The sequence below is a fragment of the Natrix helvetica genome (genome assembly GCF_964273705.1).
Source record: "Natrix helvetica genome assembly, chromosome: 6".
Taxonomy (NCBI): domain Eukaryota; kingdom Metazoa; phylum Chordata; class Lepidosauria; order Squamata; family Natricidae; genus Natrix; species Natrix helvetica.
In genome coordinates this window covers 23602862-23626284 of record NC_138553.1, presented here as the reverse complement: position 1 = coordinate 23626284, position 23423 = coordinate 23602862, and the positions used below count along the sequence as shown (strand labels likewise).

At 39.8% G+C, this 23423-nt stretch overlaps 1 protein-coding gene across 1 annotated transcript in view; it reads right to left on the bottom strand.

Annotated features, from left to right (window-relative positions):
- The window catches only part of TXNRD1 (thioredoxin reductase 1), a 41256-nt gene that overhangs the window by 3681 nt on the left and 14152 nt on the right, over nucleotides 1-23423 (bottom strand). The window contains exons 4-13 of the mRNA XM_081957641.1: nucleotides 22376-22495; nucleotides 21096-21241; nucleotides 18646-18761; nucleotides 16732-16957; nucleotides 13644-13736; nucleotides 12518-12594; nucleotides 7464-7620; nucleotides 6974-7081; nucleotides 5047-5142; nucleotides 2826-2960 (exon numbers count right to left, since the gene is read on the bottom strand). Of these exons, the coding sequence (XP_081813767.1) occupies nucleotides 2826-2960; nucleotides 5047-5142; nucleotides 6974-7081; nucleotides 7464-7620; nucleotides 12518-12594; nucleotides 13644-13736; nucleotides 16732-16957; nucleotides 18646-18761; nucleotides 21096-21241; nucleotides 22376-22495 (1274 nt within the window). The remainder of the gene's footprint in view (nucleotides 1-2825; nucleotides 2961-5046; nucleotides 5143-6973; nucleotides 7082-7463; nucleotides 7621-12517; nucleotides 12595-13643; nucleotides 13737-16731; nucleotides 16958-18645; nucleotides 18762-21095; nucleotides 21242-22375; nucleotides 22496-23423) is intronic.

Below are 23423 nucleotides of genomic sequence, written 5' to 3'. Positions count from 1 at the left end.
GTTAAGTGAGTTTCACCACATTTTACAAATTGGCCATGCCCACCCAGTTACATGGCCGGCAAGCCACTCCCACCTGGTCAAATGGCTGGAAAGCCACTCCCACAAAGCAGGCCACACCTATAGAAGAGGTTCTAAAAAAATTTGAAACCCACCACTGATCTGAAGCTATAGCAGAACTCAAATCTATAGTCCCAAGGAGTGGAATTAGATTTGAGGGTAGCCCTGCATGGATCAGAAGAAAACTGCAAACAAAAATGTCACATGAACACATCAGACTGCAGCAAAGGGCCCCTTAATATCTATGAATATATATGGATTAGATTTGCTCACTAGCATGAGCAGTTATAGCTTTTCAGAGAGTTTTAGATATGTTTAGGATGCTTTTTCAATCTTAAACTCAGATAATAAATTGATGAGGAAATGACAATAAATATGATGGGTTGGCTGTTTTTGGTTATTTCGGTTATTTCCTGGGTAACCTTGCTACTGGGACATCTAAATACAGAAGTTGACAGGAAATTAAATACAATTCGATCTAAAATGTTCAAAGCAAGGCAATTAGCTGTCATCAAAGCATCAAAGCCACCTTTTGGAGAAAATAAATAGGAACAGGATACAGCATCTACATATCTTAGCCATGCAAATAAGTTTAGTGCACTTGAAAATAATAAGGATAGGTTTCAGCAGACTGATAACCTTCCTCCATCTCTGGCTTTGAATAAATATTGTTAGTAGTCACTGGCTTTTTAAATATAGCAATTTATTTATCTTTGCTTGAATCCAAATTAATTATTGCAGTACACTGATTTCTATGAAATATTTATTCTCATTTTTGAATAGTATTAAAAGATCTACTGCTAAAAGTGCTCCTACGTGTAATAATTACACTCTAAATTATGTGAATGCAAAATGAAGTGTTTTGCAAAATTTCATGCCTAAAATTCTGCTTATCTTTAAATTCTACATTTACAGATCTGTTAGGAGGAGGGGGAGCAGGGAAGACAAAAGATTCATTCTCTTTTGTTTTCATGTAGATTCGCATATAATTTCAATCCATTTTTTGCTACTCTAACATGTAATTTTGCAAAGATACAACTAATCTTTCCATTTTAATGTTGAGAGAAATCGTCCAGATGATTCTCTCTTCTGTACCATCCGCACAGATATTCTGCTTTTAGGGGCCTTTCCTAGATTTCTCTCAACACAGGACCTTTTGAAGAAAAAAATATGTTTCAGATCAAACTTTTAAGATGTTTTGATGGGAAACAAAATTAAGGCCTTGGGTTAGATGTTGTGCTTTTTTCTTTTAACCTACTATTAGTATACCAGTGATATACTCAGGTGAGTCTAGCTATGATGTAAGACAACAGGAACAAAAACAGAAATGATTTCATGCTGTGGTTTCTTGGCACTCAGTTTTCAATAGCAAGTCTAAAACAGATTAATCAATTAATTTACAGCAAATGCCAAAAATATACCTGAAATTAGGTACACCAAATATAAAAATAACACCCATTGTGTCTAGTTATAATCATAGAATAACAGAGTTGGAAGGGACCTTGAATGTCTTCTAGTCCAACCCCCCTGCTTAGGCAGGAAACCCTACACTACTTCAGACAAATGGATATCCAACCTCTTCTTAAAAACGCCCAGTGTTGGAGCATTCACAGCTTCTGGAGGCAAGTTGTTCCATTGAAGAACTTTCATATTGTCCTCCTAGCAACAATACAAAAGTATTGCTGCTAGGAGCAAAACTAGCACTGCCTTCTTTCAATATTTTTTTCAAAATTTATTTATAAAGCTAAAGGTTTCCCCTTCCAGTTGTGTCTGATTCTAGGGGATGGTGTCCATTTCCATTTCTTAGCCAAGGGAGCCAGCATTGTCCAAAGACACCCCCATGGTCATGTGGCCATTATGACTATATGTCGAGGCATACAGAAAGCTGTTACCTTCCCACTGAAGTGGTACCTATTTATCTACTCACATTTGAATACTTTCAAACTGCTAAGTTTGCAGGAGCTGGGACAAGTGACAGGAGCACTCAGATCACGAATAGCCAGGGTTTTCTTGACATGTTTTGCTGTCAATACTAACCCGGTATGACTCATTTAACTGCACCTTCAGGAATTCACAGGAGAATTCACAATTCAGTATTGCAGGGGGATCTCATGCTGGCATGAAACGTTGAAGGTAAATGTGAAGCTCATCTGTTAAGCTTGCAAATATAAACCTAAGACCTTTTTTAACTGAGTATCAAACTGACTGACAGAAACTCTGTAGGAGTTTAATAGGAGACTTTCCAAGACCTCTCTTGAAATACCAAAAATTAAACCCAAGAGCTTTTACAGGGAAAACCTAAGTTCTGTTATTGAGGAGTTCTTTAAGTTTCTATTCCACTTTTTCTCCAGGAGCTTAAACCAGTTACAGGGGGATTGCCCTTCATTTTCACTGGTCCCAGTCAGCTTCAAAGGAGACTTGAACCTCAAACTTCCTTGTGCAAGTCGAACACGTTAATTGTTCCTCCACACCAGGGGTCTCCAACCTTGGCAACGTTAAGACTTGTGGACTTCAACTCCCAGAATTCCTCAGCCAGCTTTGAAGTCCACAAGTCTTTGCTGGCTGAGGAATTCTGGGAGTTGAAGTCCACAAGTCTTAAAGTTGCCAAGGTTGGAGACCCCTGCTCTACATTATCAATTTTCCCATTGCAGGACAGCCGACTGATTATAGTAAAAGGAGAAGAAAAAAGTATTTATCAAAATTGCTCTCCAAAATAATAAAATGTCTATGAAAACATAGTTTTTTGCCAACCCGCACCAGATACCCACCTCCGCACAGACTGGATGGATTCCTATTGTGCTGTCCAACTGTTCTTTCGTCATTCCACATTTGATGGCTGCTGCAAATCCCTGAGTAATTTCTCCAGCATTGGGGCCAAGCACATGGAAACCAATAACTCGATTCTAGGGAACAAGAGTAGCAAAAAAAGGACTTCACTGAGCCAATTATTTTATCCACCTTGTCTAAAGATTGCTCATTTCTACGAATACTGTCATTGGACTTCTTCTGTTCCATATATTCTAGCTGGAAAATTGCACAAAGGATATATTTTAATTCAACTGGGAAGTTTTATAAGTTACCAAAAATGATGTAAAAGATGACAACAGGCTATTTGTATCCTAAATATAAAACCAGGGAGTAATTACCAGCTTCTTGATATATAGATAAGCATTTCTTTAAAAAGCAACGATCACTTAACCATCATCTCTGTTCTCGACCTGAAAGGCTTTTGGTTATTAAGTGTCAGTGAGGCGGTTTAAAGATAATGAGATTTGAAGAAGGCCGGCTGTATATTCAACTCCCTCAAACCACAGCAATTGGCTTGAGGAAGATAAAAGATTTCACAAAGAAATAGAAAACCTGGAAGCCGTAGAGTCTTCCCTCAGAATCAGGAAAGGGCAGCAAATTGTCACTTAATTTTTATTATGCATTTTGCCAATTCAGATTTAAAAAAAAAGGAATGTGGGAGGCTTTCTATCAAATAATCCAGCCAATCTGTCCATAATCAACATGGAACTCACTTTGCTGCTCCCACTCAAGTAGCAGTTCTTGCAGCTTTATGAACTTAAGGCAGGATTGTTACATAATCTATTGAAAATTTTAAGTTACCACATGGGAAATGTCTTAGCGGAATTCATATTGGATATAGCTCCCTGGCTTTGCCAGAATCGGAAAAAGCACCTCATTCTTTGAAATAAAGAAAAGAATGTGGATCCGAGGGATCTCAACCCTGGGGCTAGTCTTGCACATTCTATAGCTCTACCCAGTGGTGGGTTTCAAATAATTGAACAACCGGTTCTCTGCCCTAATGACCAATTGGGTAGGTGGGGCTGGGTGGTCATGTGACTCTGTGGGCAGGGCCAACTCAACATCACTCAGGTCGATGGGCGCTTCGCCTTAGCTGTTACAATGTAATAAGGGTTAACCGGAGAGGCAGTTTCTGTAAGCAGGACAGTAAAGATTAGGCTAGAAATAACAGCAGAATGTTTCCTTCCTGTCTTCCTTACAGGATTAGCCTTGTAAAGTGGAAAAAATCAAATTGAGATTTCTTCCAACAACCAGTTCTCCAAGCTGCTTAGAAAGTTAACAACCGGTTCTCCCGAACAGGTACGAATTGGCTGAATCCCACCATGGCTCAACCCCAGTGCTGGGTTCCGGATCCCGGTGCAACCGGTACGGTGCAACGGGGCCCGGCGTCCACCACATGAACGCGTGCATGGACTAAATGGGCAGTTTTGAATTGGCTGGCTCTTTATGCCAACTGCTGCATTTTGACAGTAGCATCAGAGAAGGTGCATTCAGCAGGACTGAGTAAATGGTTCATATTGCTTGTTGCAGGCCTGAAGCTTTCAAGTCATCACTTTCAATGTAGGAGTCAAATTTCTGATAAACTGCAAATCAGGGAATATCTGATTTAGATGAGAAAATATGTGTCCAAATTAACTGCAGTAGAAACTGTGGGAAGGATCCACAGAGACGAAGGGCCACTTGCCCTGCCTAACACAAACAGCTTTTGAGCCTCAGGATACAATAGTTGTTCCACCACAGTATTTTGGGTTCCAGCTGTTGTTATAACTAGCAAATTAAAACATTCACAGCTATTAACCAAAGTACTGAGCAAAGTTAAAGAGGGATACTATTTAATGGTTGCAAAGCCTAACAAGGGTGTTATTATGCAATGACTCTATAATTTAGAAGTGGATTTGCAGGTGGATTCTAACCAGCTAATACTTTCAAGATATCATTGATGGCTGCCAAATGAAGGCAGCAGTTTCATCCTCGGCTCCAGATACCTCCAATTTAAGGATCTGAAGATGACATAGATTCAATTAGCATCTCAGGTATACTTGAGAGAGAGAGAGAGAGAGAGAGAAAGCAATCCGGTGGTGAGTCACAAGGCGTGCAAAATGAATATTAACATTCCCTCTCCTCCTTCTGCAGAATGCTGATCATTTTGCAAGGGGGGGAAGCAAAATGTTCTTGGCGTACCCTATCTACAAGATTGCAAATAATTTTTGCATAGCACTTGTTGTTGTCCCGGGATGGGACTGTCCACTCCAATGGCCAGAAGTAACTATGGTAAACCTGAAAAAGGGAAAAAAAAGATATATAAATACCGATGCTAAATTTCAGCCAACTGTCATGCTTATGTCAGCACCCTTCATCACTTCAGTTAACAAGAATTTCATTTAGCACGATTTACTGAAAAAGAACAGGACCAAAGTTACAGAAAGTTCAGCAACTGGGTTACTTTTATTTTAGAATTTATTTTTTTTACAGCTTAGTTAAGGCAGAGACATTTCATTTCTTAACGAATGGCCTTTCTCTAACTCAGTGTTTCTCAACTGTAGCAACTTAAAGATGACTGGACTTCAACTCCCAGAGTTCCCCAGCCTGGCTTCTTCCAAGCTGAATTCTTTTATTGTTCCACACCTATAGACAAAATCTTGCCTAACTGAGTACTATACTATTTGAATCTACCATACACTCCAGTGGTGGGATTAAAAAAAAATATATTACCGATTCTATGGGGGTGGCTTTGTAGACATGGCAGGGGAAGGATACTGCAAAATGGTGAAGGGGGCGGGGTTTCAGGAGGCCAAAAATGCTGTATTCAGCGTATAAGATGCACCCAGATTTTCACTCTCTTTTTTGAGGGAAAAAGGTTTGTCTTATACTTCAGGAAAATACGGTAGGGGGGGGGGGTTCTAAAGGTTTAGGCATGGACCAATTTGGACAGGGGAAGGTTGTAGAGAGTGGGGGAGGCTGTAACATCCCAGTAACTATGGGTATGGGAAAATTTAGTGAAATATGTGGGATGAAGCCAGCGGTTTTTTCCCCCTTTGTGGCACATTCCAGGCCCTTGAGCTCATTCCCAGGTCCCTATGGAGGACCTTTTAGACCCTGTGTTGTTGGTTGCTGCTGCTGAACACCAAGCCACTTGTAATAAAGTCAACAAGAGTTGATTATGGATGAGGAAGCTGACCCAGCATGTATCATGGAGACCTGCCTAGGAGAGATGGGGGGGAAGTTCCCCTTTCTGAGCCAGAGCCAGTTGACTTCTGGCTCTGGCACCAGCCAAGACCCCATATTGCTTGTCAAAAAGATAATTGCTCTGCACACAATATGGTGTTTTTCTTTAAAAACACAGAATTGATTTTCAGATCAAACCCACCTGCTTGTTCATAGAGGTAGATCCCATCACACATAGAATAAAAACCACAATCATATAAAGTGCAGAAGGAATTTTCTCTCAAGGAAGAAGTACCATATTTTTTGGACTATAAGACGCATTGATGTATAAGTCACACCAAGATTTTGAAGAGGTAAGTAAGGGAAAAAAAGTTTCTGTCCTCCCTGACCCCCAGGAGCACTCTGCAGGCTTCAGCAGGGCTGAGAGAAGGCAAATACACCCCCGTTTCTGCAAAAAATGGGCGTAAAACGTGCATTTTCCCCTTCCCCCAGCCCTGCTGAAGCCTGCAGAGTGCTTCTGGGGGCTGGAGGACGGGAAAAATGCCTCCATTTTTTGCTTGTTTTTCATAAAAACAGGGGTATCTTTGCCTTCCCCCAGCCCTGCTGAAGCCTTCAGAGTGCTTCTGGGGGCTGGAGGAAGGGGAAAATGTCTCTGTTTTTGTGAAAAATGGCCCATTTTTCACAAAAATGGGATCCGTGAGGGGGCTTCGGGAGGCCAAAAATGGCTGTATTTGGTGTATAAGACACACCAACATTTCCACGCTCTTTTAGTGGAGGGAAAGGTGCGTCCTATACTTCGAAAAATATGGTAGATAAAAATCATTCACTTGATTGTGAACATCGGGAGACTTGGAATGCAAAAAATAATAATAATAATTCTGAATTTCCTGTCAAAACAGAAACCAAACAAGCCATAGTCTACGTTAGCAGTTTCCAAAAATACCTCAATCCTATTATTGCCAAATCTTTCAATTGCTTTTTCTTCTGAGTAACCACAGGCTCCATATTCCAAAGGAGTGAACACTGTAGTGGGGATGTTTATATAATCACACTGTCAAGGAAAAATATTTGGAGATAAGTATTACATTTGTCAGAACCACAAGCATATCATATCTCAGAGCATTAGATGATTTCAAAATAGCAGCAATTAATTGATCACACACTTCAAAAAAGAACACCATTAAAACTTTTCCCCGTTTATTTTTCTCAGATGTGGTTGGACTGTAATGCCCACCATCCCTAAATACCAGCAATGGTGGCTGTAGTCCGAAGAGAGTTGTAGTTGAAATCATCTGGAAGAATTTCACTTGGGATTGTTGCTGTAGGTTTATGAATGTTAGCTACCAATCACATGTGCTTAAACTTAAAACAAAAATGCATTTTTAATTTCAAAACCATTGCTTTTACAACCACAATGATAAGCACTGGCTTACCTTTGTGTATGTTCCAGCATAAAGCCTCCTCACCAACAGCCGACCCGCCTGAATTGCCACCGGGGTGAGTTCTGGTTTGCCTTCCAGGACATCTCCAATAGCATAGATGTAAGGCACATTTGTTTGTTCCTTGTCATTAACAGGGATTTTTCCTGTACTAGAAGTTGATTGGATGAGAGAGAGAGAAGAAGATGATCCACATGCAAGGCTTTTGTTGCAGATTAAAGGAATCATAACCTCATTAAAAAGGGACCATAACATGTGCTTTGGAAGGAAACACTCGTAGAGAAAAATTGGTGATTCGAACAAACAAAACAAAAATACATTTTCATGCATCACATCCCTGTCTGAAACCCCCTTAAGTGCTACTCTTAACTGGCTCTTTCGTCCGGTTATTATTTTGCAGATCTCAGTAGCAGAATAAAGCAGGAAGGCAAACCAAAATTTCTGTGGCTGAGTGAGACATCTTTTAAGTGGGTTTTCCTCCATTTTGCGACCACATTTTTAAGTCAATCACTACGGTTGTTAAGTGAGTCTGACTTCCCCATTGACTTGCTTGTCAAAAGATGATCCCACTACCTTGCCACACTGCAACCGTCATAAATATGAGTCATTTGCCAAGGGTCTGAATTTTGATCACATGACCATGGGGATGCCACCAGGCTCATAAGTGTGAAAAATGAGTCACTTTTTTCAAGTGTTGTTATAAGTTTGAACAGTCATTAAACAAACTGTTGTAAGTTGAGAACTTCCTATATATGCAAATACAGGTAGCCCTCAACTTACAACAGTTCATTTAGTAACTGTATAAAGTTACAGAGACACTGAAAAATGACAGTTTTTCACAGTTACAACCTTTGCAGCATCCCCATGATCAGAGGTGGATTGCTAGCGGTTCGGCCCAGTTCAACCAAACCAGTAGTAGCCGCAGCGGGAGGCTCCGCCCACCCGCTTCGGTGCATGCGCAGGAGCATGCCCGAACCGGTAATAAAAAAATTGCCAACCCACCTCTGCCCATGATTATGTGTCTAAAATTCAGATGACTAGCAACTGATTCATACTTATGACCGTTGCTGTTTCCCAAGATCATGTGAATCAACTTTGGTGACCTTCTCACAAGCAAAGTCAATGGAAAAGCCAGATTCATTTAACAACCATGCTACCGACTTATCAACTGCAATGATTCACTTAACAACCACGAACAAAAAGGGTCATAAAATGGGGCAAAACTCAGTTAACAAATGTCTCACTTAACAACAGAAATGTTGGGTTCAATTGTGGTCATAAGTCAAGGACTACCTGCATTTGTCCCCTGAAATGCTGCTAAAAGCAGACCTATAATGTTGCAGGCTGCAGCCACTTCCAAGCCAGGAATAGTCAAATAGCAATAGCACCTAGACTTATATACCGCTTCACAGTGCTTTACAGCCTTCCCGAAGTGGTTTATAGCCCTCTCTAAGCGGTTTACAGAGTCAACATATTGCACCCCAACAGTCTGGGTCCTCACTTTACCCACCTCAGAAGGATGGAAGGCTGAGTCAACCTTGAGCCTGGTGAGATTTGAACTGCCAAATTGCAGGCAGCCTGCAGTACTGCATCCTAACCACTGTGCCACCATGGCTCAAAAAAGAGTCACATTTTTCAAATTCACAGAAACCAAGCTGTTACTGATTCTCCTACTGAAATACTAAAGATATCTGCAGTCATTGTTTACAGCATCAGCTGTAGCATCCATGGATGTTTATGTGTGTATAAAATTAGGCAACAAAGTGAACATAGTATCACAATGCAAGCCTTACTTCTTTTGTTAAAGGTGTAATATGCACACAGAAGGGACATGATGCCACATCTACCGCTTGCCTATTTTGACCACTTCCTGCAGACGCCACTGGATGGAGCAAAATTCTGACTCAAGAGAAGATTGCTTTCTATAAGTAATGTGATACTTATAATAGATATGGTCTCATAAGATGGGCAGACAAGCCATAGCATTCAAAGTTGGATATGGTCAGAAAGACCATGTGGAGTTGTCTGATGACCAAAAGAAATGAATAGTAATGACATCAATAGAATATTGGACACAGCACACAGATTTTTGAAGGCTGTGGCTTATGTCGCTCAAACAATTGGCTAAGAGTCTGGATCAAAAGCTCTGAATTTTACAAATCTGTCTGAACATAAATCAAGCAGAATTGTGGCTGTCAAGGCAAAAGTTCATATAATAGAACAGGGGTCTCCAATCCCTAGGCCGCAGCACACCTCTGGGCCTTGAGCCTTTCCGAACTGGGACATGGAAGCGGTGGGCTGGCAAGCGCATTCCCACTCACGCGAGCAGTATGCACCCGCCATGTGCATGCGCTCTGTGTGTGTGTATATGTGTGTGTGTGTGTGCACGTCTTCTGTTGCCCACTGCTCACACAAAACTATCCCACCCCCGTCTGCCAAGCCAAAAAGGTTGGGGAACTCTGTAATTAGTAGAATATCACAGCAATAAATCAGAAAAGAAATTATAGCTAGAGAATTTCAGGTTCTTGAAGATATGATCTGTGTGCCTCTAATACGTAGCTGTATAGAATGGGAAAGAATTTGCAATCCTCAATGGTTTTCTTTATTGTATTGAATTCATTATTTAATTCAATAATGAATAAGACTGTAAATTTTAATTGTTGGCAGAAAATATTTGTACCCAGACAACATGCTATTTAATGGAAAATGGATTGTTTATACAAAGTTACAATGAAAAAATATTAAAAAATAATTGATTAATTCAATTCATGTAATACGTCTTGCTGATCTCAGGGACATAGCAAAGTCCCTGATCAATGCAAGATAAGTTCTTCAAGCTGACGACAAAAAAATCCAGCCATTAGGCTGATGAAGTTGGGGCGTCTCCAAAACGGAAGGATACAGAAAGAGAAAGTGTTTCCAGCTGGCGAGGAATTTTTACTGTTTTAAAAGAGACTGCCTATAAAAAACTTAAAATTAATTTATATTGGAGAACAGAAGAAACAAACGGCGGAATTAAGTTTGGAATGGTTTTGGACAGTGGGTTATCTTACTTTTTAAATGCTATGTTCATGGATGGAATTTGATGATGACCACAAACCAGAAGCCCGACCACAAACCAGAAGCCAGACCACAGCCACATTATTAGCCACTTTAAACCCCTCCAAGCCATACATGAAGCAAACTGATGCCCACCACGGAGATGTGGCACGACCACAAACGCGAAGCCAAACAACAGTAACGCAGCTCACCAGCTCAAATCCCTCTGCAACTCAGACTAACACAACCAGGCCCCCAATCAAACAGAACACGCCCCCATCCAATCAGAGCACAGCCAAACTCCCATCCAATCAGAGCACAGCTAAGCCCCCTACCAATCAGAATACACCTCCACCCAATCAGAATGCAGCCAAGCTCCCACCCAATCAGCTCAAACCCCCACTGGCAGTTAAAAAGAGGAACCGGCTGAGATCTCACATTGCTCTTGGAAGCACCAAGCACCAAGCCGGAAGCACCATCCTGAAGATGATGAATGAGACTTCATCGAAACGTCGTAAAGATACTTCCAATTCTACGCGGGAGAAAACCCGAGCAACCAAAGACGTACATATATATATGTTTGTGTGTGTGTGTGTGTGTTGTATTTGTACTGATAAATAAATAAAGGGAGACTTTATATGGTTTTCTGCCTGCATGGTCTTCTGTGATAAGCCGAAGGACAGAAAGAGGGAGTAGTGCCCTTCCTCCCATATTTAGGCATACCAGGGGTTGTAACACAAATATATATATATATATATATATATATATATATATATATATATATATATATATATATATATATATATATATATATATATATATATATATATATATATATATATATATATATATACACATATATACATACATACATACATACATACATACATACATACATACATACATATATATATATATATATATATATATATATATATATATATTTGTTTTCGTAGATTTTCACGGGTGTAGGTATGCTGGTTTTGTTGTATTCGGGTCTTTTCCCGTGTAAGGTTGAGATTGTCTTTGCAACGTTTCGGCAGGATCACACCTGCCATCTTCAAGCTGTGGGCTTAAAATGTGATCGGTATATATATATATATATATATATATATATATATATATATATATATATATATATATATATATATAATGTACAACATAAGGAAACTGGATGTAAATTGTAAACAGTGATTTGGAAAGGAGGATTAAAAAATTTTGTTATTAAATATTATGGATATTTAGCTAGAATAGGACATAAGGATTCAGTGTTATTGGAGGATTTTAGAAATAGTAAATGAAATGCCAGTATGTGGTTATGTATTAAATCTTGGTATATTTTATGATGAAGGATGTTTAAACAATTATAGTCAAATGAAAATGGAGGTATGACGATGGTAACATGTATAAATATCTAAGTTAAAATACTTAATATGAATTATGTTTGTTGACTGTGGAAGAGATGCACGAAAGCCTTTTTGTAACCAACTTATACACTTTCTACAGTATGTAAAGAAGGATGTGTTGTGTTTGTTTTGAAAATAAAAAATAAAAAAAATATTTAAAAAATCAATTCATGTAGCCGCTCATCTCAAACATATGGCTGGGGAGAGCTATAATTATTATGATGCTGCAACTGAAAAGCTGTGTTTTTCATGTTTTTCCTCTTATATAACTACTAAAAAAATAAGCTTTGCATCCCATCAAAAGCATTAACAATAAAATGTATTGCTCAGGGTGTTCTTTGCCCAATACATCTGGCAAGGTGAGATAACGCAAAAGCCTTAATGGCAGAATGTTAATCATTAGCATTTTAATTATTGCTAAGTTTGCCCTTTTGGCATATCCAGTAATAGGAAGTTGTAATTATGGTGTCAATCTTGCTGCTGCAATTATTTTTCAGAAAAGAAATGTATGTTTCCTTGAAAAATTATATGCATCAAGACTTCAAGATTGATGTTGCAAGAAAGAGACATATTATAATAAACAGACAAGAAATTTAGCCTTACTTTTCATTGATCCTCACTCCAACTTTCTGTAGGCCAATTTTTTTTGTGCAGGCATCTCTTCCTATTGCTAGCAACACCTGAAGAACAGCAATATTTTAATTTAAGTCCACTTATCCTAGGAGGTTTATGAGGATTTTTGTGAATCCTCAATAGGACCTGGCATAATTAAGTTGTGAAAAATGTACAAAGCATAGCTGTTTCAATTAATATTAGCATGCAATAGCTTTAATGTCACAATTTTATGATCAAGCACTAGTGCAAATTAGATTACACTGCACAGTTGGGCAAGATTAAGATCTAAGATTTCATTTGTCCCTTATACTGTTTTTTGTGCCCTTTAACATCATTCTGCCATCAGCATTGTGGAATTTCAATTTCTTATTGTTATGAGGCTGGAAGGATATGCAGATAGTTAGATAAACTGCATTTGTACAATCAAAAGACCAAAGGAAAGAATGATAAAATCACTATACCCAAAGTGATATAAAATATTACATAATCCAGGCCCATTCATATCCATGAAACCTAAATGACTATTCCATTAATATCTCACTGTAGCCACTACTCTTACATTAATTGTGGCCCCATTTTGGCCACAAAATAATTGTCCACCACAGTCATACAGTAACCATGTTTGGCATTTCTTTAAGTCCTGCCAACTTTTTACTTTTACTATTATTTTTATTTATGTATATGTTGTTGATGTTTTTCCAACATGAGCACAAGTAAATAGGTGTCAGGAAGTGAATATAGGCTCATAGGTAGGGAAAAACTAAGCATCTGATCCAGCCTTGTAATGCTCAAAAGCACTGAAAACCACACCAGTTCTGGACCGTCAACTCAGGGAGCAGATCTTGAACATTAAAAAGCCAGCACCTGTTCTTGAGTTTTGTGATTGTTCACTGATGCAAGATCAAGGCAAGTAGTTCAGCCTGTTATGCGACCTTTTAAATTAGATTGTGGTCCTCAACATTTTGATAGAATCTATCTATCCTTTCCCAATATGATTGAAGCCAGCATGACATTGACCGCGGAAGCATCTTATTCTTCACTCCTTTGCCTATTCTGCTCAGAGACATTTTACACAGTTTAACTGAAACTAAAATAATAAATGCAAAGTACTTACTGTGTTGTATTCTCCTTCAATTATTTCAGAGTTCTCCGTAGCCTGAGCTGTAACTTTTAGCAGCCCAGGAGTTCCTTTCTCAATCTGTTCAATCTGCAATATTTTTTATAAATTAAATATTGACTTCAAGTAGGGGATAGTTATAAACTTTAATCACAAGCAGAGGTGGGTTGCTCCCGGTTCCTGGTTTGGCCGAACCGGTAGTGGTGGCGGCAGGAGGCTCTGCCCACCAGCCCGGACGCTTCTGTGCATGCGCAGAAGCGTTGGAACTTACCACTGACCAAGAGTGTTTCTTCTGAATGTTTATATTTTAGTTATTATCTTGCTACTTAAAGAAAACAGCTGTAATGATCATTTTTCAAAAAATTTCCTGCAATCAGTCTACCTGTTTTTCTTTCTGCTGGTGTTTCCCTCCAAAGAAACCACCAGTTTCAACACAAAGGAAACCGATTTTGAATCTAGTAATACTGAATTTAGGAAGCTGTTCATGGGACCACTTCAATCCATGGCTCCTTAAAAATGGCCTAGGCACAGGGGAGGCAGTCATGTCTCTTGCAAAAAGATAGATCAGCCTTTTAAAATCTAGGTCAGTGTTTCTCAAACTTGGCGACTTTAAGTCCTGTGGACTTCAACTCCCAGAATTCCCCAGCCAGCTGGGGGATTCTGGGAATTGAAGTCCACAGGACTTAAAGTCGCCAAGTTTGAGAAACACTGACCTAGGTTCTCATCAATTTCCCATTGCTAGTCCACCAAGAAACGTTTTTATACTGCTCTGTTCAAACATTCTTTCTTAGACTGATGATCAGCGCTGAGTGTAGGAAGAGTCTCAGTTAGAAAATCTAAGAACAGAGGTCAGTAATGTCCTGTGGGTCACAGGCCAGAATCTCACAAGAGATTACCTGCAAGCTATGTTTTTTCCATTATTTGATATTTATTCATTATGTTAATAGCCTGACCTGTCCCTTAAGAAAGACAAGACAACATATTTTCAGTTACTCGTTCATTTTTACCCTCAAAACCAACTCATGATGTAGACAGGCATGAGGAAGAAAATAGCCCAACATTCTGAGCTTTATGGTTCATTTCTTGAATCTAGATTTTTCTTGCCTACTCTGAAAGTCCAACCACTGTATCAAATTGAAGCAACTTAAAACTGAGGAGAAATTTCCTGACAGTTAGAACAATTAATCAGTGGAACAGCTTGCCTCCAGAAGTTGTGAATGCCCCGACACTGGAAGTCTTTAAGATGATGTTGGACAACGATTTGTCTGAAACGGTATAGGGTTTCCTACCTAGGCGGGGGGTTGGACTAGAAGACCTTCAAGGTCCCTTCCAACTCTACTATTGTATTTTGTTGTGTTGTGTTGTGTTGTATTGTATTGTATTGTATTGTAAATTGGCTTCCATGATACGTTGGAGGCAAACTTTGAGAAAAATGTAATTTAAACATGTATTCATTTGTGTCTGTAACATTCCACAGACACATGGAATTCTGCCTAATACCTTAAAATGGATTTCTGCCTAACAATATAATAAGCCACTTGGGATTTATATCTGCCACAAGTGGCTTAACGCATCTAGCTACTCATATCATGAAGGGAAAATCTACATAAGATGAATATTGGGGAAATGTAATGCCAGTGTTCTAAACTTGTCACTCTTTTAAGTGTTCAGCCTTGAGGGGAGAAAAAGCATTTCAAAGACACATCAAAGAATGAATAAAGCACTAAGGTCATTGAGTAAAGGTAAAGGTTCCCCTCGCACATATGTGCTAATCATTCCCAACTCTAGGGAGTGATGCCATCTTTTATCTTTTTTTAAACGGCGATGCCGTTTTAAAGCTGAAGATCCAGCACTGTCCGAAGAAGTCTCTGTGGTCATGTGGCCGGCATGACTAAACACTGAAGGTGCACAGAATGCTGTTACCTTCCTACCAAAGGTGGTTCCTATTTTTCTACTTGCATATTTTATGTGCTTTCTTTTTTTTTTATTAAAAAAGTTTTATACAAACAAATTTTCCTCCTTTTTACCCCCCCCCCCGCCATATAATGTAAATCACATACAAATACTGTACCCCCTCCCCCGTCTTAAAATAGATTTCTCATTCAAATATTGTGCCCCCTCGCCTCCCAGCAATCATAGTATAAGATTCTTTTAAAGTAACAATAGCCCAATAACCCCATCATCTAAATTAATTAAACATATATAAATCATAATATAGGTTTCTCTTAAAGTAGCAATATCTCATTAATCCCATCTTCTAAATTTATTATGCATATATATTTCCCCACCCTCCACCCTAACCCTCCCCCACCTCCCAATCAAACCCACCCCCTTGACTTCCGCTATACACCACTCTAACAATTCCAAGCTTTCTAATGACAAGTAACGGGAGCTCACTCCATTGCGCGGCACTAGGAATTCGAACCGCCAAACTGCCAACCTTTCTGATCGACAAGCTCAGCGTCCTAGCCACTGAGCCACTGCATCCCATAGGTCATTGAGTAGTCAAGGGTTAATCCCTGGATTAAGAGTGAGCTACTGGCGGTAAGAGAAGTAGATAATAGTTTAACCTAGTAAAAACAACTTCTGATGTTCTACAATATGGATTGTATTGTATTGTCACTCCATGGCTTGCATGTGGACTCAGGCATCAAATTGCGGCCCTTAGAGGAACCACAGATTGTGCCATTGAAATATCTGATTTTCAACAGTATGATTTTTTTTTCATTGTAAATGCAGTCTGTTAGGTGCAGGAAAATGGGTGTGCTAAGTGTGAGCAGCAAAAAAACATCCACTGCCACTTGTAAAGCCCTTCAACTCCTGAAAAACAAGTTTGTTTTCCAGTGAAATCAGTACAACATCAAACACACCCCATGCAGTCCCAAGGCTGACATTAATTATATATTTAAAACATGAAAACTCTGTCCTCCAAAATATTGCTGCTCTCTGGTTTAAAACATATGTGACATAAAGAAACTGTGAAAGCCACAAGCGCCTTTGAAGTCTTAGTAAGAAGGAATATGAAGCACAAAGCATGTTACCATGAAAGCCACTTTTAAAATTACTTCTTTTTGGCAAGTCTTACCTTAGTGGGTACATATTGTCTTATGAACTTTACACCATGTTCTTCCATATGCTCTCCTATTTTATTTGCCATGTCCTGATCAAAGCCTCTCAGGAGAATGGAACGCACCATGACAGTCACATCTAAACCAAGTCCAGCAAGAAATCCTGCACATTCAAGAGCAACGTAAGATGCTCCAACCACCAATGTCTTTCCTGGGCAGTAAGGCAGTGAGAAGAGGTCATCACTGGAAAATACATACATAAATTAACTTAGAGACAAAAATATTTAACTGCATGTATCCAGGGGAAAAAAGTAAATTGTGATGAGAGATGGGCAATTTCTATATAACACAGGGCAGGGGTCTATGTTATCCAGATCTGGCCAATGGGGTGCTTAGATCTGGCTTGTGGGGCCACCCTGGAAACAGTGAAGGACCAGCCCGCGATGCCCCTGCAAGCAAAAATGAAGCTCTTTTCACCTGCAGAGTGCTCAGGCCACCACAGGCGCCCCCAACATGAGTGATGTCGAGCTGGCCATGCCCCCCCAAGGTCAAACACAACTCTGATGCGGCCCTCAATGAAACTGAGTTTGACACCCCTGACATAGAGGATTCAGCAGTTAAAATAAGATTATTATATTCCTCTTTGAACTGCAAATGTTCCATATAACTTTGCTCTAACAAAAAAAATGTCATGGTGCAGTTTTTCTGGCACCCCTGCTCTCGTTCAAAACTTAACAACTTTCTATGAACAATAAGAGCCCTAGAAAGAGCCTTTCTATGAACAATAAGAGATGGAAACTGACTATTTTGGTCAAGGTCTAGATCAGCATTTCTCAACCTTGGCAACTTTCAGATGCATGGACTTCAATTGCCAGAATTTCTCAGCCAGCCTGGGGAGTTCTGGGAGTTGAAGTCCACTAGTCTGAAAGTTGCTAAGTTTGAGAAACGCTAGTCTAGACCAACAATATTGGAATGAAGAGAGCTAGAATTATCGATCTCCTCTTCCACTTTGTTTTCGAACCTGCCTTTTTATCTTGTTAGACCTATTAGAAACTTTTTTAGTTGCGATTTGATGCTCACCTTTGAATTTCAGCGATGTAAGCTAGAGATCACCAAGATGGGACTGGGAAGCTAAGTGGGTCCCATAGACTGTATATTCTGAACTGGAGCCTAGCCATCTCCCTTGCCTTTTCAAAGGTGTATGCATCAAGTTTTCATTTGGAAATATCCGTTTCAAAACAGGTTGTTCCAACCTTATTGGAAGTGCTCTGAGCTCAAAACACCATTATTTTAATCTTGAAACCAGCATTGCAAGCTCATAATGAGACTCTTTCAAGCTCAAAACAGTTGTTTCAAACCTGAAAGCTCAATACATTTTGCAGGCCATTACTTTTTATATCCGTTAATACAGAACAATTTTCTCATGGCTTGAATTTTTGAACGATGTAAATATAACTCAGCTTTTCCCCTTCCCTCAACCCGCCCCCCTCCTTTAGGCATTCTGCTTTTGCCTGCACAAAACAGACCTTTGCAGAAACCAAAGATGTATTTTTAATGGAGATCAGCAAGGTAGGTTCTACGCATACAGCCAATGCAAAAACGGCTTTAAATGTTGGTAGACAAATTCAAAAGGTTAGTCACACGGCTTTAATGGTTTCTTGGGACTGTAACCTTCAAAATTCTCAGTTATAATCTTCAGGTTATTGTATGAAAGTGTCCTCAAATGCAATTTAAGTTACTCCACAGTAACATCTCCAAAAAAAGACATGAAAACTGGTCCTCTGAGGATGAAAATATTTTCAATAAGGAACAATTTTACCCCAAGAGTTCTATTAAGGAGCAACCTTGTCTTCCAAATGCTACATTTTACCCAATTGCCTTGAGTGTCTTCAGGCAGTACAAAAGATATAAATGCCTTTATTTTATGTTACCTGGTGATGCAATATTCTTTGTCTCCTGGAACATTGAGATAGCGAGGTCTTTCTCCAGTGGCAATCAGGAATCTTTCGGCTGTGTAAATTTTCTCTACCCCTTTATTATTTGTTGTCTGTAAATAACAGAGCAAGCTTTTTGTCTGAACCTTGAGATAGGAAATCATTCTCCTTATAATGCAACACTCACTTTTCATTGAGCAGAGACTAGACATAGCTACTGACACAAATAAAGAATTTAGCCAAAGAACTTTGGAAATCAATCACTGTAGCTTAAAAATTATACTCAGGCATTCTGGCAGTAACAAAGAAGGAAATATTCCCCATCTACACTTTACCTCCCATGGCAGCAAATCTTGAAAACTCTTTCATTGCCTTAAGCCCTCTTGCAAGTTATCTTCCTTCTGTAGTCTTCCCCAGAACTATCAAACTAGCCATTCTTTTCCTGCAAACCTTCCAGATTTTGCCTGGCTGATACTATTCACCTAAATCCAAAGTGAAAAATCTCTTCCCCCCCCCCCCCCGCCCCACCTCCAAATATATGGACATCAACCACATTGTTGTCAGCTGCATCCATTATTTCTTTTCCATAGAGACTGATTTGGCCCTCCAGCTGAAATTACATAAAGATACTGCTGACAGATAATAGTACACATTATACCTCAAGGGCTGCCCAGGACTATTAAGGGACTTAATAGCATATTAAGCATACACATTTCCTAAATAACTAATGTTAAGAAATGCAGGTGAAAGGTACTTTGAAGATATGGATGAGGTTATTAAGAGGGATGCCTAAATGGATAGAGACTAGCTGGCATTTGTGGCAAGATCTAAGACCTGGCTAGGCACCTCTTTTTCCATTATGCTGTAATTATAGGCTGAGGATGTGCTATTCTAGACCAGAAGGCAGTTTCTTAAGCAAGTAAAAACTGTTCAATGGCTCAGGCGAGATAGATTATTTTTTACGAAGAAGGGAAGACTTCAGCTTTGGAGAACCTCTCTTGTTTTGTATTAAAATTCAAATGATTCGTCAAGCACAGCCAAACACAACATTATCCCCTTTGGGCAAAAGAATTCTGACCTAAAAATACTTTCAAGTACTCCAACTAAACCAAGCTCCCATTTCTTCCAGCCAAAAATTCAATTCCAATTATATCTATGCCCAGCTTCTTTTTTTATGGTGTATGGAGAATTCTTGCCTCATCTACAGTAAATCATAGAGAAATTGCTTTGTAAGAAGATCCAGATGTCTCTGTTGTCCACCTTTGATACAGATATCGGTTACCATTAATATTTTTGCTATGTACTTTTTTAAATAGCTATACTAAATAGCAATAGCAATTGCAATTAATCTATATACCACTACATAGTGCTTTACAGCAATCTGGATCCTCATTTTATTGACCTCAGAAGGATGGAAGGTTGAGTCAACTTTGAGCTGATGAGGATTGAATTCCTGCAGTGGGCAGAGTCAGCCAGCAATACTGGATTCTAACCACTGCACCACCATGGCTCTAAATACCAGCAGCTCCAATGAATTTCTTCACCTACTGTATACATTTTTTCCTATATGCATATGCCCTGTGTTTATATATTGGCAAGTCAGCAATAAGATGCAGTAATTTGACCTCAACCTTGCCATTTGCCTACTTCCTAGGACTGAGAATGACTGGCCCAAGGTCATCCAGCTGTCTAAGATGGAACTAGAACTCACGGTCTCCTGGTTTCTGGCTTGATGCCTTAACCACTACACCAAACTGGCTTTCATCTCAGCCCTGGGAAGCAGGCAATGTAAACCATTTCTGAAAATCCTTGCCAAGAAAACCGCAAGGATTTATCCAGGAAATCTCCAAGAATCAAACACAACTGAGCAGAAGAAGAAAAAAATGGTCCCAAGACTCTATGCTGGTTCTGGTTCTTAAGACTTAAGACCTTGAACCCAGCTTTGCTTTGATATTTAATCAGTGGTGAAATTCTTTTTTTTTTACTATTGGTTCTGTGGGCGTGGCTTAGTGGGCATGGCAGGGGAAGGGTACTGCAAAATCTCCATTCCCACCTCACTCTGGGGGCAGCCAGAGGTGGTATTTGCTGGTTCTCCGAACTACTCAAAATTTCCCCTACCGGTTCTCCAGAACCTGTCAGAACCTGCTGAATTTCACCCCTGTATTTAATCCAAGATCAGACAAAGGATAAGGCACTTCCTTGCTGCTAAATAACAGAAGCCAATTTACTGAATTGGCACAATTGATAGAAAGATACCTTCAGTCTACTCTTTCAGAAAATGGAGAAGAACTCATGGTATCAGAAAAGCATGGCTTATCCAGAAGTACAGTAGGATCTTGTCATTTAACAGATATGCTCCACACCAACTTTCCACACAAGTAAAAGAAATATAAGTGATCCAGTGGAAAACAAGTAATATAACAAAGCTTTTGAAAGAAATCTAGTACCTTAATTGTGTGTGGTCCAATGAACTCTCCGTAAGCATTTTCATATGTGACCTTATTCTCTCGGAGGGACACTCTGTATCCCCAATTCAGAGAGCCAATATGATTCTGAACAGCTTCTGTCAAAGAGCTCCAGTTGTGCTTTATGGCTAAGGTTCAAAGAAAAAGAAAGAATCTAGCATACGTCTGTGTCTTTCTGCAACAAAAAAACTCTTTAGAGTGTTTGCATAGCTACAGATACATATGATATTAGTTGTGCCTTCCTTTCTAAAAAATATATTAAATTATCCTGGGTTTATTAAGCTTTGCTGACATGGTGCAAAGAATAATATTGGTCAATATAGTCAGAAATGTGCAAGTAGTGTAGCATCTTCCTCTTAAGATTCCATTCAAGATTTTATTTCATGCTTGCTTCAAATAAATTATTACAGAGATTGTTATCAGTTTTCAGAACGTTTGCACTGAGCTCTGTGCTTTAATCACATTGGAGAATTGCTTCTGTGTATCCCGGTTTGGAGGTAGCATTTATGTCTATGGTATTAAATCTTAAAATTAAATGTAACCCACACCGTTCTGATTACCATCTTTAAAGCGCTCCATGGCATAGGGCCTAGCTACCTGCGGGATCGCATCCTCCCACACACATCCCTGCGGCCAATTCGCTCTCACAGGGAGGGGCTTCTCCTGGTGCCGTCCACTAGGCAATGCCAACGGGCGACACCGAGGAGTAGGGCCTTCTCTGTGATGGGCCCAACCCTCTGGAATGACCTCCCCCCCCCCCCGACATTAGAACCACTACTGACCTCCGCTCCTTCCGACAGAAATTGAAGACACACCTGTTCCGACTGGCTGGTCTGGCATAATTTATAACGTCTACCTCCTGGCATACACATTTTTTACTGGTTTTTAGAGGGATTGTCTCTTTTAAATTTAATCTTACATGATATTGGGATTTTAAATTTTGTATATTCTGATTTATTTACTTAGCTGTACAGTTTTGCATATCTTTTTATCCTCCTCTCATATATGTATATATGTATCTATTTATTATAATTTTAATTTGTTGTATTTTGATACGGACTGTACACCGCCCCGAGTCCCTTTCGGGAGAGGGGGCGGTCTATAAGCGCTAAGAAATAAATAAATAAATACCGTTCATTCAACCTACCCCTTCTCCCCACACTTTAATTTTGCACTTTATCCCACCCACCGTCTTTTACTCCCATGTCATTTCCCCCAAATAATAGTATAACATTCGCAGAAATGGGATTTTACATCCTTACGTTTTTCACCCAGCTGCCACCCAAATGCGGGTGCATCTTTTATGGCTTGCCCAAGCAGAGCTGTCTGATGCATCAGCTTTTTAGGGATGCAGCCGACATTTACACAAGTTCCTCCAAGACCTGTAAAAGGAAGCATACCAGGATTATCCAGGTGTACAATGCAGAAAACAGGGAAGCAATTCACTGGCAACTTTGTAGGTGAGAATCTTCAACATCCAAGCAGATGGGGGAGTCCTTTCAATCCTGTTATATGAAAGTCAAGCAGAACTCTGAGAGCCAGTGTGGTACAGTGGTTAAGATGTTGGACTGGGAGAAAGGAAACCCAAATTCTAATCCACTTGTTCTGACATAGGCTTCCCAAGAGCATGAAGCAAGCTCCTTGTTCTGACAAAATACCCTTTTATTAATTAATAAATGTGAATTCTGTTTATTCACATCCAGCAAAGTCTTTCAAGGGAGGATTTACAGTCACAGACCTTATCTGTCTTAGAGAGTTGCCAGGCTGATATCTGCAAAACTTGGCAAGGAGTCTCAGAGAGTCATGAACCAATTAAACGAACTAATTGTCTCCTGCAAACTCCACTCCCCTTTCGCTCCTCTTTTATTTCCTCTGCAAAGGGCCATTCATCGTCCACCTGTGGCCTTACTCCCAAGTCGACCTCTGTTCTTTAGCTGTTCCCTTCATCTGGCAACAGCTCCAACTATTCGTCTGCCTCATTGATGTCTGACTCTGAAGGCAGCTGATAACTGGCATATGGCTCTGGCCCCTCTCTGCCTCCAACACAGAGCCCTTATCAGAGCCTTCCCCAGACTCTTAAGACTGGCCCATGTTCCTCCCCAATGTCCTCACTGTCTGAATCTGCTGCCAGCTCCACTGGCCACTGGCAAGCCACAACACCACTTCTCATTCTAATCTGCCAGGAAAGTTCACTGGGTGACTTTGAACCAGTCACTGTCTCTCAATCCAATCTACCTCACAGAATTATTACTGTGGGGAGGAACTAAGAGGAGGAATTATGTATGCTGCCTTGAACTTCTACACAAAAGT